The following is a 17,565-nucleotide window of genomic DNA, read 5'->3' as shown; positions in this document are numbered from 1 at the left end:
AGGGAACTCAGTGAGGAACGCTGCATATGGCCCAGAAGGCCTGTAAACAGTAGCTATAAAAAGTGATTGAGTAGGCTGCATAGATTTCATGACTAGAAGCTCAAAAGACGAAAACGTCGTTGTTGTTTTTTTGGGGGTAAATTTAAATTTGCTATCATAAATGTTAGCAACACCTCCGCCTTTGCGGGATGCGCGGGGGATATGGTCACTAGTGTAACCAGGGGGTGAGGCCTCATTTAACACAGTAAATTCATCAGGCTTAAGCCATGTTTCAGTCAGGCCAATCACATCAAGATTATGATCAGTGATTAGTTCATTGACTATAACTGCCTTTGAAGTGAGGGATCTAACATTAAGTAGTCCTATTCTGAGATGTGAGGTATCACAATCTCTTTCAATAATGGCAGGAATGGAGGAGGTCTTTATACTAGTGAGATTGCTAAAGCGAACACCGCCATCTTTAATTTTGCCCAACCGAGATCGAGGCACAGACATGGTCTCAATGGGGATAGCTGAGCTGACTACACTGACTGTGCTAGTCAGCACAAGTACATAAGAACATATCCTAGTTGTATTGCTAGTATTGTCGTACCCCTGTCAACTCCCATTAACCCCCATCTCAGATTCTAGAACCACTGTCCTTTTCTCAGTGCAGTTCTCGGTCTGTCTTGTTGCGTCTCTGACTGCCTCCCCTGTCTGAAGGGAAGTTAAGCCAATTTCACCAGATTAGGAGGAGGTAGAGAAAGAGGTAACAGTCTGTCATGGACTCACCAAATATCTGTCCAGCTGGGTGTATGATCACAACAACTCACATAAAACACACAAACAAATGGCTATAAATTGAATTATTTGACTTCTTATCTTGGAAACTGTATTAGCATGTCATGAGTCAGAATACTGGGCCGGAACAGCTTCAGTGCGACAACATTGAGAAGGGTTGATAATGATGATTATTGCACCTAGTCAGTCTAAAAACACCTAATATGGTATTATCAAATAGGAGAATACCAAAAAGATCAAGAAAACAGGGTATGAAATTATACAACTAACACTGACGTAGCCATGCGCTCTGAATGAGTCTCACTCTCACATGGGACCACTGACGAGGCTGTGACGATAACACTTCATGTGCTCCGACACGTCAGCAGCACTGGGCCCCCCCAAAAAAGTCTATTTTTAGTTATTTATATCGGTCTTTTTTACAGGATTTAAAATAAAAAAATGGGGTCGAAGGCAAATGAAGAAAGGAGTGAGGGAAAGAGTTGGAGACCGTCTGCAGCATCCCAGTAACCTCATCTATCTGCTCTCCATCTATTATTCATCTCTCCACTCTTCATCCCTCATTCTTCATCCCTCATTCTTCATCCCTCATTCTTCTCAGGGCTGAGAAAATAGGTCACTCTGGGATAGATAGCTAGCTAGGCTGCGTTTCATTTGGAGGCACTGCTTTCCTCGTCCCTCATCTTGAAGAATGATCTGGCCTTAATGGCTATGTACTCCTATAATCTCCACCGGCACAGCCAGAAGAGGACTGGCCATCCCTGAGTGTGGTTCCTCTCTAGGTTTCTTTCTAGGGAGTTTTTCCCAGCCACCATGCTTTTACACCTGCATTGCTTGCCGTTTGTGGGTTTAGGCTGGGTTCCTGTACAGCACTTTGCGACATCTGCTGATGTGAAAAGGGCTCTAAAACAAATGTGATTGATTGATACCTGACTACTATTCTAAAGTATTTTCATTGTCCTTTTCAAAATCACTCACTCGCTGAATCGTCCTCCCTCTGCAATATACCTTCCTCTCTCCATCGTCAGATAAGAAGATGAGTCTGGAGGAGGTAGAGCTAAAACGAAGGAACTGTTTTACCTTTAGCATACAGCAGGGGGAGCTTGACCACGTGTGACCGCTGCACAGTAAAAGGTAAACAGTTGGGGAGCAAATGTACTACAGTGTATGTTCTGGCAAAGCTTTGGTATAAGTTGGCAGGGTAGAGTGGTTCAAATATGTCAAGAGTTGAGTCAACAACCTATTTTAAAGGCTAAAACCTAATCTTCTTATCTTCAATACAACACAAACCCTGGGAAAGACCAACCAGTACTTATCAAGTTGAGCCATTTTCAACACTAAACACATTGGCCATCACCTTTAAAAAGACGACAGACACTACAGAAGTATTACGGTTGGATGTTTAATGACAAATTGGTTTAGAAAACAATAATCAAAGGGGGTGAGCAATAACAAGGATTTTCTTACCATCTTCTTGAAGATATGAAACTAGAAACTAATTCCAAATACGATACAGTATACATACTGCAGTGTAGTCCAACTGCCAAAACAGCAGCATATTGCCTTGCACAGTTAGGCCTACTGTACAAAGGCATGGGGGGTTATGAGGGCAGAACATTTTCACCAAGCAGAGAGATTATTTCATTGGCATCTTCAGTTTAAAGCAGTGTTTTCCAACTCTAATAATGTGTCATAGGGAAGAAAGAGGGTACTCATCAGTGGTTCCCAACTCCAGTCCTCGAGTACCCCCAACCGCGTACATTTTTATTGAAGCCCCAAACAAACTAACCAGATTCAACTCATTGAGGTCTTGATGATTAGTTGATGTTGAATCAGGTGTGCTTGTCCGTGGTGTGCTGTTGGGGAGGGGTACTTGAGGACTGGAGTTGGGAAACACTGATGAGTACCCTCATTCTTCCCTATGATAAACTATCACTCTCCACCTGTCCCATTCTCTCTCACACACACACACACACACACACACACACACACAGAAAGAAGTCGGATACACATGCACATACACCCTTGCTCACTGCTGGTCTTCATAGAACACCTTGGCCATGGCTATGCCCACTTTTTGCACCTTCGTGTCCTTAGCCTCTGGGCCCATGTTGGCCCGGGCCTGGCCTACCCAGTATTGCTCTGTACGACTCTGGAAGTCTTCCAGCGCCTCACCTGGCTGCACTGGGGGGTGACCCTCTTCATCTGTTAACACATACACCATACAGAAGAGTGTTACTGCTGGTGTCAACACTACTGCGACTGACATTGTGTTTAGACAGCACTGTCCCTTGAGGCTTTCTATAAGAGGCTTTGGCTTTGATGCAACCTGTTCACTGCTCTAGTGGAGAAGTACATTCTCTGATATACTACGGCTTTCAGCCAATCAGCATTCAGGGCTCGAACCACCCAGTTTATATTGTCTGATATACCACAGCTTTCAGCCAATCAACACCATTGAACACATGAAGAGCAGAATAAAGTAGGGTTAGAAACATACACTGAAAAGAATAGAGGGATATTTCTCATTTACCTTGTTCGTCACTTTCTTCTTCAGATTCCTCCTCTTCGTCATCACCTCCTTTAGCCTCCTCTTCATCCCCCTCCTCATCGTCCTCTGAGTCAGACCAGTCGTCCAGCCACTCTTGGGTCTCTGCAGAGAGAAGGGGTCAGTGTGATCAGGAACACAACCTCCATCGCACAGAAACACACAGACAGAAAAGCCCAGTTTCCCTCTTACTTACTGGGGTCCATCTCGACCAGCACCTCCCACTGGTCCATCTTGTGGAGGTCCAGACAGTACAGGTCGTTGAGGGTGAACTGGCGGTCGCCCACCTCAAACATGCCCCCATACAAATACAGCTTCCCATATTTCACTGTTGCCATGGCGCTGGAGCGAGCACAGGGCTCGATAAGGATGGCCGAGGCACCTTCCTCACCTTCCTCCTCGTCTTCCTCACTCTCTTCCTCCGCCTGTGTCCCGGGGATTATTTCCTTGATGGTCATGACCGTTCCGTCTTCAGTGACGATCTCCTTGATGACCTCCACAGGTCCCTGTGCTGCTGCTCCTTCCTCCTCCTGACCCTCCCCTGACCCCTCCCCTGTCTCCCCTCCCTTCTTCCCCCGTCGACGCTTCTTCTTCTCCGACTTACAGCCCTGGACGAGGGGAGGGAAACACAGGTCAACAACAATAATATTAACACAGTTGCTTACAAATGTCCAAGAAACATTATATTTACTGTATGTGCCAAAATGGAAGTTTCCAGAAATTACCTTGAGCTGAGCAGGGAACCAGCGGTGCTTGTTGATGTCATACAGGTAAAGGTCGTTGTAGAAGTCCCCCTCCAGAGTCTCATCTTCCTCCTCGTCACACACCCCTCCGAAGAGCAGCGCCCGGCCCGTGGGCCCCACAGCCAGGGAGAAGCCCGACCGGGCGGGTGGCTTGGAGCCTGAGGGACTCACCCGGGACCACAACCACTTCTCTGAAAGGGACAGGGAGAAAATAAACGTGAGGAACAATGTTATGTGAATAGAAATCCCATTGCCTCTCTGCCTTGCGTGTTATATGTCCAGGCTAGTCTGTAGCCAATAGTAAGTATAAGCCTGAGCATCATACCTTGTTCTTCTTTGCCATCTCTCTTGAGAAGAAACATGTCAGAGTGGATGGTTCCCTTTTCCACATCTTTCTTAGCTTTCTAAAAGGGAACAATAAAACACAACTTTGATTCAAATGTCATGGAGTCATTCAAAGACTTGCTGCATATCTCTCAATATCATATCAAATAACATGAGCAAACGTAAGAACCTGTTGAGTGCACACACACACACACCACTTTGGAGTATCCTCCGTAGATGATAACCCCGGAGCCATCGGGGGTAGAGGTCATCTGGCAGGCTGAGCGAGGGGAGGGGCCGGTGCCGGAGGGGGAGAGGCGACTCCAGGTGAAGGAGTCCAGACTGAAGGCGTGTACATCGTTGTAGTAGATAAAATCCCTGCAAGATAAGAAGTACACTATCAACAAAATAATCGAGTTCATTTTGCATATTTCATGCAGCAGCTGTATCTAATATTGTGATAGTTTGACCTCCATGAAGCTAGCCAGAAGGTTCTCTTTACTCTCCTCTTATTTCCTACAATTACTCCGCCTCTCCTTAACTGACACGATAGCTCCTCCCATCATCTCTCCTTACCTAGCACTTTCGTGGAAGCCTCCGAACACCAGCAACTGCCTCTTACTCAGGACCATACGATGTCCACTCCTACCAGAGGGGGCACCTGGAACCCTGGGTTACAGACACAACACTTGAACTCACACACACACTGACCAACAGGTTCATCTAGTAGCATCTCAAACATACGTTTAACCCACTATTACTACAATAGCAATATGGCTCCCTCACTTGATCTGCTCCCAGGTGTTTGTGGAGAGGTGAAGAACCCAGAGGTCTTTATAGTGGTAGAACTGCTCCCCGTCAGGAGACGCAAACTCCCCGCCAAACAACCACAGCTGCCCCCCTGCCTGGGGAACTACCACTGCCTACAGAGAGCGAGAAAGAGAGACAGGGAAAGGAGAGAGAGAGAGAGAGAGAGAGAGAGGAGAGCGAGAGAGAGAGAGCGAGAGCGAGAGCGAGAGCGAGAGCGAGAGCGAGAGCGAGAGCGAGAGAGAGAGAGAGAGAGAGAGCGAGAGAAAGATGGAGAAAGTTGGAAGGGAGAGAGAGAGTTATCAGATAGATACCATCTATGTTGGCAACCTCTCAAATTTCTTCATCGCTGTATCAAAGCATAGTCTGTCCCCTGGTGTCCAAAAGGGAGAATGACAGAACAATGGGCAGGCTGCCACCTGAGACCCGCAGTGAGAGAAATCACTCATCCACATCAGAGAAAAAGTTTAAAATTAAATGAAATGTGTCAGTAAAGGTGTGACATGCCTTTGAGTTCCCCAGAAGTAGAACAGAGGTGTGAAAACGTTACCCCGAGCTGTCTAAGTGACTATAAAGAGTAAAGGTAGACTCCTGGAAGAAGGCATGGGGGTTCTGGTGAGCTCTGTAAAGTACAGGGATGCAAACTGGTGAAGGCCCAAAAAGTTGAAAAAAAATGTTTTGCACGGAAACACACGAGAAATCGATGGAACTGTTCTAAGTGGGGTTGTCTCTCTGCATTTAGAGATATTCATACTGATACTGTATATCAACCGTATACCCACTGTATATTTGTATATCTGCTCATTCTCTTATAGCTCTATGCTCACTCTACCTAGTTGTATATCATGTATGTAAACTTTGTTTAAACGCCACTGTCTGTATTCTGTCTCTAAATATTGTCTATCACTAGCAGCACCATATGACTAAGTAACATTCTGAGTATGTGTAAATGTACCTGTCGAATAAAGGGGATTCTGATTTTACAATGTGATACCAGGCACACTATCACAATACCTAGTAGTATGGTGATCCACCCCCTCAGATTGAGCTTAGAATTATATTGATTAGACATATGCATCCTACCTTTGAAGCATCTCTTGGAGTAGGCTATCTATCCCTTTTCCCTGTGCCATCCAAATGTGTGCATAGCCAAGGAACCATGGTGTTTCGCTAGCTAGCCAGGTAACATGACTAACCAAGGTCGTTTGTTATGAAACCAAAACCTCGCAAAATGGCCTGCTTGTTCTTACAGGCGAAATGAAAAGATACCTATCCCCTTTGCTCACCCTGGGAGCTGCTCTAATAATTAAACAAATGTAACAACAGAAACCCCATGACTGTCTGCACACCCCAACTCGCCATCACGGCTAAATAACAGTTTAAAAACTGATGGAGATGCGCATAAAGAACGGCCGGAGAGAAGCAGCTGAGTAGGCTAATGGCTGGTTAGGGGGATACGGCTGACATCTGTCACACGTGATATTGGATGAAGCACTCATTCAGATATAACATATCTGACATCGCGCTCTGAACTATGTTTGATATTCAATTTGTAGGACGCGTAGGGTAAAGATGCATCCTGTACTCGTTCATTTAGAGAGAGAAGGCAGTAATCGCAGAGGGCGAAGATCTGTTTGCGCTCTCTCTTTTATAGCTTAATGTGTGATACACTCTACGTCTGCACACTTTGCGTCAGATCCGCCCAACACCTTCCTTTTAAGGATCTACACGTTTCACGTGGATGATCTATTTTGAGATCAAAACGGCGAATATCGTCAAAAAGAGAGATGTTTGCATCCCTGAAGGAAAACGGGGGTGGTTGTAGAGATGGTGGTTGGAGGTTGAAAGGAGGTACATAGTTACCTGGTGAGCACAGCGTCGTGGAGGAGGGTTGGGGATGTCCGACTTCACCCAGGTGTCCTTCTTTATGTTATAGAAGAACAGGTCATTGTAGAGGTACGTCTGAAAGGAAGAAAATTAACCCACTGTCAACCCTATTCATCCAAAGTCGATAAGGACTCATAACAGACAAAAAATGATTAATATGAATATATGAATACATTAATAAATATATGAATATAAAGGCTCCCGAGTAGTGCAGCGGTCTAAGGCACTGCTTCTCAGTGTTAGAGGCGTCACTACAGACCCTGGTTCGATTCCAGGCTGTATCACAACCAACCGTGATTGGGAGTCCCATAGGGCGGCACACAATTGGCCCAGCGTCGTCCTGGTTAGGGTTTGGCCGGGGTAGGCCGTCATTGTAAATAAGAAATTGTTCTTAACTGACTTGCCTAGTTCAATAAAGGTTTAATAGAAAAATAAAAGGTGTTCAACATACACTATATATACAAAAGTATTTGGACACCCCTTCAAATTAGTGGATTTGCTGACAGGTGTATAAAATCGAGCACACAGCCACGCAATCTCCATAGACAGACATTGGCAGTAGAATGGCCTTACTGAAGAGCTCAGTGACTTTCAATGTGGCCCCTTCATAGGATTCCACCTTTCCAACAAGTCAGTTCATCAAAATGCTGTGCTGTTATTGTGAAGTGAAAACATCCAGGACCAACAACGGCTCAGCCGCGAAGTGCTAGGGCAGACAAGCTCACAGAACGAGACTGTAAGCTTGAGTGCTGAAGCGCGTAAAAATCGTCTGTCCTCAGTTGCAACACTCACTACCGAGTTCCAAACTGCCTCGGGAAGCAACATCAGCACAAGAACTGTTTGTCGGGAGTTTCATGAAATGGGTTTCCATGGCCGAGCAGCCACACACAAGCCTAAGATCACCATGCGCAAGTAGTGTAAAGCTCGCCGCCATTGGACTCTGGTGCAGTGGAAATGTGTTCTCCGGAGTGATGAATCACGTTTCACCATCTGGCAGTCTGACAGACGAATGCATAGTGCCAACTGTAAAGTTTGGTGGAGGAGGGAAAATGGTCTGAGGCTGTTTTTCATGGCCCCTTAATTCCAGTGAAGGGAAATCTTAATGCTACAGCATACAATGACATTCTAGACGATTCTGTGCTTCCAACTTTGTGGCAACAGTTTGGGGAAGGCCCTTTCCTGGTTCAGCATGACAATGCCCCCGTGCACAAAGCGAGGTCAATACAGAAATGGTTTGTCGAGATCGGTGTGGAAGAACTTGACTGGCCTGCTCAAAGCCTTGATCTCAACCCCATCGAACACCTTTGGGCTTAATTGGAATGACGACTACGAGCCAGGCCTAATCGCCCAACATCAGACCTCACTAATGCTCTTGTGGCTGAATGGAAGCACATACCTGCAGCAATGTTCCAACTTCTAGTGGAAAGCCTTCCCAGAAGAGTGGAGGCTGTTATAACAGCAAAGGAGGGACCAACTCCATATTAAAGCCCATGATTTTGGAATGAGATGTTCGACGAGCAGGTGTCCACATACTTTTGGTCATGTAGTGTATATGAATTGTACCTTTTTTCCATTGAAGAACTCGCCTCCAAACAAGATCAGCTCATCCTTGTCGGGGTGTGCTGACAGAGAGGCGTTCAACCTGAGTGATGAGACAAACAGGATACCACTACTTTCAAATCAAATCACATTTTATTGGTCGCATACAAATATTTAGCAGATGTTATTGCAGGTGTAGCAAAATGCTTGTGACACCTGGCTTTGACTTGAGCTGCCACACCTAACACCAGGCTCATGTTCAGTAGGCACGAAACAGCAAAGGTTTTGAAATTAAAAAAATCTAAAACGAGACAATTCTTATTGTACAAGATCAGCCATAGTAACTCCCTGGTTTCAACACATTTTCTCCCGTTTTGTGCCCATTGAACACGAGCCAGGTCAACACCTATCAACATCTAGGCCAGAGTAGTGGGTCACCTGGGTGAGGGGGGTGGGCAGGCGGTCTCCACAACTGTTGTCTTCTTTGCATCCAAGGACTGAAACTCAGCTATCAGCGCTGCCAGGTCCTCCTGTACCAATGCCAAAGGAAAACACAGCAGTGAAAAGCTGAAACTATTCACTCTGTACAATGTCTGTCAGACAACGACACTAACGTCATGTGATTGAGTAGAAGTTAATTGACTTGGAATTTTACACACACACACACACACACACACACACACACACACACACACACACACACACACACACACACACACACACACACGATTTTATGCAATAATATGTTATGCTATAAAGACATAGCTATGTCTCTGTTTTAAACTGCAATGTACTGTAGAGCTATCTAGCCAGCTAATGTTAGTAGCTAGCAGTTGAAAGGGGAGACAGACATGCCTAACGTTACCTCTTCTCGTTTGGACCGCTTTGAAATCTTTTTATCCATTTTGGCTGCTGTCTTCTCTGCTCCTTTCACTTTCTTTTGCTCTTTTTTACCCTTTTTGCCCATTTTTACAGGACAGTACTAGCTACAGATTAGCTTTGAATCAGTTGTTGAATCAGAACCACATGGAAATTGTCTAACTAAATAAACTCACATGTACTTCCACAGACAAGCGCGGTTCACTTCCGGCAACAACAGCGAAGTGACATAGAAACATGTCAATACAATATGAAACAGTGCCACCTGTTGGACTGGGTGTAGTACTAGCTCACTCCTAGTAAAATAAGAAGCAGGTTTAGACTAGAAATAAATAGTTAGTTCGTGAAAAACTGTACATCTAAAGGAATATCAACTTGGAAAGTGTAGGCTAGTTCTGTGGACCAGTGATCTGGGAAGTATTGCAAATGTTATTTCACACAATGAGTTCAGTAGATTATGCTACATTTAAAGAAATTGTGTTTCAACTCATATTTGTATCATGTAAGACATAATGCCTGGTATTGTAAAGAAGTATGTTAAAGGGCACGTAAAAGGATAAAGCTTATTGTTTTTAGAGAGGACGAGCCTGTTGCATGTTGTAACATAATTAATTGAGCTGGTCAGGAGCGTCCCGATCACTCATGTAGATGAGGGTTAAGCCCTGTTCCCTCACTCTGTTCACTGGAGTGGGGACTATTAGGCATGGAGCAGGAAAAAGCATAAGGCATTGTCCTTGCCAAGGGTGTGCTAGCACTTTCACCCCTAGTGGTGCATTATCCCCACTTGGAGATGGAGTCTCTAAAAACCCTTACAGGGTTGTCACCTCTAGCAGTCTGGAAGTCAGTCTGGATCGATGCGAGAAGGGGGGTCTCTAGAGGCTGGAATAAGCTAGTGCCTGCGTGTTATGCGCACCCAAGGGTGTAATAAAGCTGCAGAGGGGGCAGAGAGTGTGTCCCAGTAACTGGGGTACTTCGAAATGAGTGAAAAACATGCTCAATCCTCTTGGATTGTGCCCTAGTGAGTGGCGACAAGTATGGCCATACCATGTCACCATGCTGGGCTATGTGCAAGGGAGAAGTCGACGGAATGATGTAAGACGTCAGACGGTGTTGCTAAAAGAAAGAAGGAAACATAGTGGTTTCCCAGATGTCCTAATCCTGAGCAGTAGAGCAGCCACACTATGTGTCTGGTCTGTCTTGGTTCTAAAATATTGTGGAAGTAGAGTGTGCCTTGACTGCACGTACCAAGCGCAAGTGTAGAAACAGGACGAGGAAAAGACCTGAGCATTGTGGACTCAAATAACCGATAGCTGTCTGGGGCTCTGACGCCTTCTCTTCTTTTTAACCAGAAAGTATAAGTAACTGTACTGACTGTTCTTTAGCTCGATAGATAGGGTTCTCCATCAATAGAGCTGAGGTTGCCATTGGCTTGCCAAAAAATCCCCAAAACTAAGTGGGCTACAGATGTAGGATCTTAATTTTAGCCAGTTTGCTACCGCAGGAAAGTTCTCCTGCAAGTGTGATCAAATTTAGATCCTACATCTGTAAGGGAGTTTCATGGGTGAGCCAAAAAAACCTGTTCCCCTGTTAAATAAATTAAAACTGAGCTTATGAGTGACAGGAATCCACAGAGAGAATGGGGAAGTGTTAAGCAGGTTTTATTCCATGCCTTGTTCACCTAGAGTGATGGCAACCGATAAAATAAGACCAGAGGGAGAGCGGATATGCTGTATTTCGCCCCTGGCTGAAACCTGACAAGGCTCTGAGAGTAGAGGGAGCTGACGGAGTCCCTTTGCGTTGCATTCCAAAAATTCAGCCGCACAAATGTACGTAGAAATAGGTAGAGACAGGGGTCGGAAATCCCGGGGGGACGGGGGGGACACGACCTGGGAAAAATATGATTTGTCCCCCCCAATATATCACTGAAACATAACTATGTAATTTAAATAATATTAATAATACGCAATGAAAGCAATTGTGCTGATTATAGACACTTAATAGCGCGTTTTTAAGTTTCAAAAGATTGCGACCCCCCCACCCTTTGCCTCACAATGGTTTGATCCACTGCCAGTTCCTCAGTTGGCAAGGTAACAGAGGGGTCGTATCTACTGTCTGAAAGGCACTCAATGAACGTAACTGACGTGAGGTTAATCCAGTCAGTCGCGCACACACACTAGCTGAATATGCAGAGCTAGCGCGCAAATATTAACTATTAAGCTAGCTAGTACCTATTCCATTTATGTGGCCTCGTCAAAGATGGAATCTTTGCTATCGTCAATTTATTCCAAGATCAGCATGCAGATGATGTAAATTAGTGCTTCAAAGTCCCTGTGATAAGGTTAGCGATAAACTGAAGTCCAAACTGAACAGAACTACACTCTCTTCTACCATTGTCTTAAATATATTTAATGGTCTCGTTACAAAAGCTAAATTGTCGCAAGGGAACTTTTATTTATTTATTTTATTTCACCTTTATTTAACCTGGGTAGCAAAGATTATAGCAAACACCACTGAAACGGAATTGGTGCTCGCTAGCTTTGCAAATTCAGCTATTGTTGGAAGCCAGCCAATATGAAACAAACTATTAAAATTACAAAAGGTTGCAGCATATGTTGTGTAAATGGTGAACTCATACAGCTGTCAACTCTTGTCATTTTAATCCGTTTCACATTTGCTAGCAACCTTTTAGATCGAAGCCCAAATAGAATGATAAAAGATAAGATGATAGAAGCCCATCTCCTACTGTAAATAACCTACACACTGTGTGTGTGTGTGTAGCCAGCCAGCCAGCCAGATAGAAAAATGGCAGAAAAATAAAAGACGGACATCAGAGTATTTTTCAGTACACCAAAACGCAAAGTAAGAACCCTACTAGCCTAATATCTCAAAGACTAGTTGATAAAATGTTCATAAGAAAGAAATGAAATTCTAATGGAAATGTTTCACAATGATGTCATTAGGCAGAGCAGGCAACAGATGGCACACAGACAGCAGAGTTGGGGACAGATATGCAGGGACAGACTAGCAGAGACAGGGAGTCTCAGGTAAGTTTGTTGAGTCTTTGTTTGGCAACATTATGAAAGGTTCTCCATTTTTTTGACTTGTAAAATAGGAACATAATTGGAAAATGCCATGGATACCCCCACTCTCAACTTAAACTGGTGACTGAACTAAGATTTGTTAAAGGCAATGGTATTGCTGTTGTGATTAGTTGTGTAGTTTTGGGTACCGGTAGGTAGGAGTACGGCAAACACCTTATTTCTTTGGTTCCTCAATATACATTTACCATATTACAATGTAGGCTATGTGTTACAGCACTACTTTTGGTGTCCCCCTCAGGAATTGCTCTTGAGAACATTTCATGTAATTGTCCCCTCCAAAGTTGATATCAGATTTTCGCCCCTGGGTAGAGAGCGATGCAAACAAACCTTCATCTGCTCCATTTGCTGTGTAAATGTAATGACTGTGTAAAGACTGTAAATTAAGGGATGATGGCACTTGGGAGTAAAGTGCAGCTCCTCCATTTTCCCATGTGAGCAAGGCCACGAAAGTGAGCGGCTGCACAGTGATATAAAAAAAATGCACCGTGCTTCCCCACTGCCTTTTCAGGCGGAAAGGGGGAGGATTGTCTCACTTTAAACCCAAGAGAGAGAGGGTAAGGCAGGGAGCCGTAGGCTTTGCTCGCTATCTTCTTCCGCTGCCAGTGCTGCGTCCTAGGAGAGCGGACATGCTGAGTCTAAAGAGCTCTACACGGTCTAAGCAAACGGAGCAGACGGAGGTCCGTTTGCATCGCGTTCCAAAAATTCAGCCACACAAACGTACGTTAGAAATATCTAAAGAGCGACGCAAACGGACTTCCATCTGCTCCGTTTGTGTAGACAGTGTAGCACCTGTGCAGCAGCTCACTTTCATGGCGTTGCTCACATGGAAAAATGGAGGAGCTGCACTTTATCCCCAAGTGCCATCATCCCAAAGCCAGCTTGTTGTTCCATCACGGTTGTGAGGCTGGAACGAGCTGCTGGAACCAACAGGCTGTGCCTTCCTTCTTACGTACAGTGCATTCGGAAAGTATTTAGACCCCTTCACTTTTTCTACATTTTGTTGCTTTACAGAATTATTCTAAAATGGATGAAATTGTTGTTTTACCTCATCAATCTCCACACAATACCCCATAATGAAAAAGCAAAAACAGGTTTTTAGAAATTGTTGCAAATGTATAAAAAATGTTTTTAAGGAAATAACATTTACATAAGTATTCAGACCATTCACTCAGTACTTTGTTGAAGCACCTTTGGCAGCGATTTCAGTCTAGAGTCTTCTTGGGTATGGCAGCACAGCTATTTTCAGGTCTCTCCAGAGATGTTCACTCAGGTTAATGTGCGGGCTCTGGCTGGGCCACTCAAGGACATTCAGAGACTTGTCCCGAAGACACTCCTGCGCTGTGTTGGCTGTGTGCTTAGGGTAATTGTCCTGTTGGAAGGTGAACCTTCGCCCCAGTCTGAGGTCCTGAGCGCTCTGCAGCAGGTTTTCATCAAGGATCTCTCTGACTAGTCTCCCAGTCCCTGCCGCTGAAAAACATCCTCACAGTATGATGCTTCCACCACCATGCTTCACCGTAGAGATGGTGCAATGTTTCCTCCTGACGCTTGGCATTCAGGCCAAAGAGTTCCATCTTGGTTTCATCAGACCAGAGAATCTTGTTTCTCATGGTCTGAGAGTCTTTAGGTGCCTTTTGGCAAACTCCAAGTGGGCTGTCATGTGCCTTTTACTGGGGAGTGGCTTCGGTCTGGTCACTACCATAAAGGCCTGATTGGTGGAGTGCTGCAGAGATGGTTGTCCTTCTGGAAGGTTGTCCCATCTCCAAAGAGGAACACTGGAGCTCTGTCAGAGTGACCATCGGGTTCTTGGTCACCTCCCTGACCAAGGCCCTTCAACCCCGGATTGCTCAGTTTGGCCGGGCGGCCAGCTCTAGGAAGAGTCTTGTTGGTTCCAAACTATTTCCATTTAAGAATGATGGAAGCCACTATGTCTTTGGGGACATTCAATGCTGCAGAACTTTTTTGGTACCCTTCCCCAGATCTGTGCCTTGACAAAATACTGTCTCGGAATTCTACGGACAATTCCTTCGAACTCATGGCTTAGTTTTTGCTCTTACATGCACTGTCAACTATGGGACAAAATTAAAACATCCATCTACCTGGTACCACACTATTAAAGGCCCTGGGACTTGAACCATTGTTGCTCTCAGTAACAAGTCTGTGCATGAGTCGTCCCTATAGACAGGTGTGTGCCTTTCTAAATCATGTCCAATCAATTGAATTTACCACAGTTGGACTCCAATCAAGTTGTAGAAATGGAAACAGGATGCACCTGAGATCAATTTCGAGTCTCATAGCAAATGGTCTGAAAAATGAAAATAAGGTATTTCGTTTTTTTATCTTCTGGAAGAGGGGACCAAGATGCAGCGTGGTAAGTGGTCATAATGATTTTTAATGAGACACTTCAAAAACAAACAGGGAAAACGAAAGCCAACAGTTCTGCCAGGTGAACACACACAAGACAGAAAACAACTACCCACAAAACCCCAAAGGAAAACAGGCTGCCTAAGTATGATTCCTAATCAGAGACAACGATAGACAGCTGCCTCTGATTAGGAACCCTACTCGGCCAAAAACAAAGAAATACAAAAACATAGAAAAAGGAACATAGAACGCCCACCCAATGTAACACCATGGCCTAACCAAAATAAAGAACAAAAAAACCCTCTCTATGGCCAGGGCGTTACAAGAAAGAAATGAGTGGAAAATGATTTAAGTTGTAACCCCTGCCTACAATACAGTGCCATCCATCTACTGCCACTGTGTCTGCATGCACGTGTCTGTGTCTAAGTCTGTATCTCTCTGTTATGTGATAAGGAAGTGGTGATATCTGTATGATATGTAATAACATCATCACACTACCTGTGTTAGCCTGTCATATATGATGCAATACACTAAACTGGCACAGTGTGGCAGCACTAATAATGAAACTATGAAATGTAGAGGAATGAGAATCTGACTGCAATGATAGCTGGGGCTAGGTAGGTAGAGCACTTTTGCACAATAATTGTCTGAAATCATTCAATGAATTGATTTGAAAACATGCTGTAAATCATGATTTATGGAGGTAAAAATGTACACACATTCACACTTTTCCTTTATTGTATTTACAAGAACTTGTAAACCCCTTTTTCAAGGGTAGGCGTATTGTAATATTACAAACACGAAAGTTAATGTTCTTTCCCCTTTCCTGCCCCATAGACCACATGACTGCTCCCTGCCTTCTACTCCTACCTCCTGACTGACCACTAACCTTTTTCTGTGAAGGCGACATTGTGAGATTTGTGTGAGAGAGTGTTTGTGCTCGAGCGTGGATGTTGGTAGCTCAGAGGGTAGTCACAGACTTTATCACAAGCTCCCCTCACGCTGCCCTGTGGGTGCCCTCGGGGGGGGGGGGGGGGGGGACACTCTCCTCCATGCCTCCCCTGTTCCCTCTAATGAAGATGGACAGAAATCTGCTTTGCAAACTATGAGTGCTTCCTTTAACTTATTGTTTCAAATTTAGAGAGCTTGTTTCCTCTCTTTGATTGTTTGTTTGCAAGGAGCAAAAGTGGCGATGGTTGAGAATGGTTTAAAGTGTGTGTGCTCACACGCACATGTGAATCAGCACAACCTGTGTCAATAATAGCATAGCAGTTAGAGCACAGGGCCAGTAACCGAAAGGATGCAAGTTTGAATCCCTGAGCCGACAAGGTGAAAAATATGTTGATTTGCCCTTGAGCAAGGCACTTAATCCTCATTTCTCCAGGGTAGCTGTTGATAATGGCAGATCCTGACCGTGAACCCACTCTCAGGGGGAGTTGGGATATGCAATGAAACACATTTCCAATTCACACGTGTACATGTGTGAAATAGGACAAAATAATGTAAGCACCCACCAACTTATTCTAGCTAGGTGCAGGTCCCTGGTATCTGTCCTCTCAGAGCTGAAAGGCTAATCTATCTGCCTGTGATGAATGGGGCTGTAAGAAAGAGGGGAGATCAGGAGTAATAGTGTTATCTGACTTGATAGGTGTTCCATTTCTTAAATATGAATGTTATCGCATATAGACCCATACACACAGGAGAAATAACCTGCTATTTCCTTGTTGCCCAGAAACAAGGCAAGCCGTGGTCACGCTCAATTACTCATCTAAACAATAGCCCTTTCTCTCTCTCTCCCACAGACAAGCACACACACTCATTTTACGATGACAGCCACCGCTTTCAAATCTAATGGTGGACATGAATAGCGTCCAGATTGCCCTGTCCTTGTATGATGAGTAAGACAGGTTATTGAGGGAGAGTAGATGTGGGATATAAAGTGAAGGCATCTCCATGGTGATGATACCAGGCCGAAGCACCTGCCAATTCTGCCCACTGGGTGTTCCTCAGTTCCTCAGAGACATGTTGGGAAATGTTGTACTGGAGGTAACATATAAATAAAATGTTATGTGAAAGGAAGTGCTGATATCTGTATGATAATGTTATGTGATAACATAACATGTAATAACATCATCACACTGCCTGTGTAAGCCTGTCATACATGATGCAATACACTAAACTGGCACAGTGTGGCAGCACTAATAATGAAACTATGAAATGTAGAGGAATGAGAATCTGACTGCAATGATAGCTGGGGCTAGGTAGGTAGAGCACTTTCGCACAATAATTGTCTGAAATCATTCAATGAATTGATTTGAAAACATGCTGTAAATCATGATTTATGGAGGTAAAAATGTACACACATTCACACTTTTCCTTTATTGTATTTACAAGAACTTGTAAACCCCTTTTTCAAGGGTAGGCGTATTGTAATATTACAAACACGAAAGTTAATGTTCTTTCCCCTTTCCTGCCCCATAGACCACATGACTGCTCCCTGCCTTCTACTCCTACCTCCTGACTGACCACTAACCTTTTTCTGTGAAGGCGACATTGTGAGATTTGTGTGAGAAAGTGTTTGTGCTCGAGCGTGGAT

At 44.4% G+C, this 17,565-nt stretch overlaps 1 protein-coding gene across 2 annotated transcripts; it reads right to left on the bottom strand.

Moving 5' to 3' along the window:
- Nucleotides 1–2,166: 2,166 nt before the first annotated feature.
- On the bottom strand, nt 2,167–9,726 carry klhdc4 (kelch domain containing 4). Of its 2 annotated transcripts, XM_029757949.1 has the most exons (12): nt 9,494–9,726; nt 9,067–9,158; nt 8,653–8,731; nt 7,066–7,164; nt 5,182–5,318; nt 4,972–5,064; nt 4,611–4,773; nt 4,397–4,475; nt 4,054–4,262; nt 3,525–3,936; nt 3,314–3,433; nt 2,167–2,985 (listed from the first exon to the last, which is right to left on the bottom strand). In XM_029757949.1, the coding sequence occupies exons 1-12, from the start codon at nt 9,593–9,595 to the stop codon at nt 2,810–2,812; spliced, it is 1,761 nt and encodes a 586-aa protein (XP_029613809.1). In that variant the 5' UTR covers nt 9,596–9,726; the 3' UTR covers nt 2,167–2,809. The 2 variants fall into 2 exon arrangements, with proteins under 2 accessions (XP_029613809.1, XP_029613810.1); XM_029757950.1 differs by lacking the exons at nt 9,067–9,158; nt 9,494–9,726 and having other exon boundaries at nt 7,066–7,166; nt 8,654–8,731.
- Nucleotides 9,727–17,565: the final 7,839 nt, after the last annotated feature.

Source organism: Salmo trutta, chromosome 7 (genome assembly GCF_901001165.1).
Source record: "Salmo trutta chromosome 7, fSalTru1.1, whole genome shotgun sequence".
Classification (NCBI taxonomy): Eukaryota; Metazoa; Chordata; class Actinopteri; order Salmoniformes; family Salmonidae; genus Salmo; species Salmo trutta.
This window is presented reverse-complemented; position numbering and strand designations above follow the sequence as displayed.

What these genes read in the sequence shown, in the direction of transcription:
- klhdc4 (XM_029757949.1), bottom strand. Translation starts at nt 9,595, where the DNA reads ATGGGCAAAAAGGGTAAAAAAGAGCAAAAGAAAGTGAAAGGAGCAGAG. An exon ending in AGTTCTTCAATGGAAAAAAG is followed by an intron (nt 7,165 to 8,652) that starts GTACAATTCATA and finishes TCTTCCTTTCAG; the next exon opens with ACGTACCTCTACAATGACCT. An exon ending in ACGGAGGATACTCCAAAGTG is followed by an intron (nt 4,476 to 4,610) that starts GTGTGTGTGTGT and finishes GTTCCCTTTTAG; the next exon opens with AAAGCTAAGAAAGATGTGGA.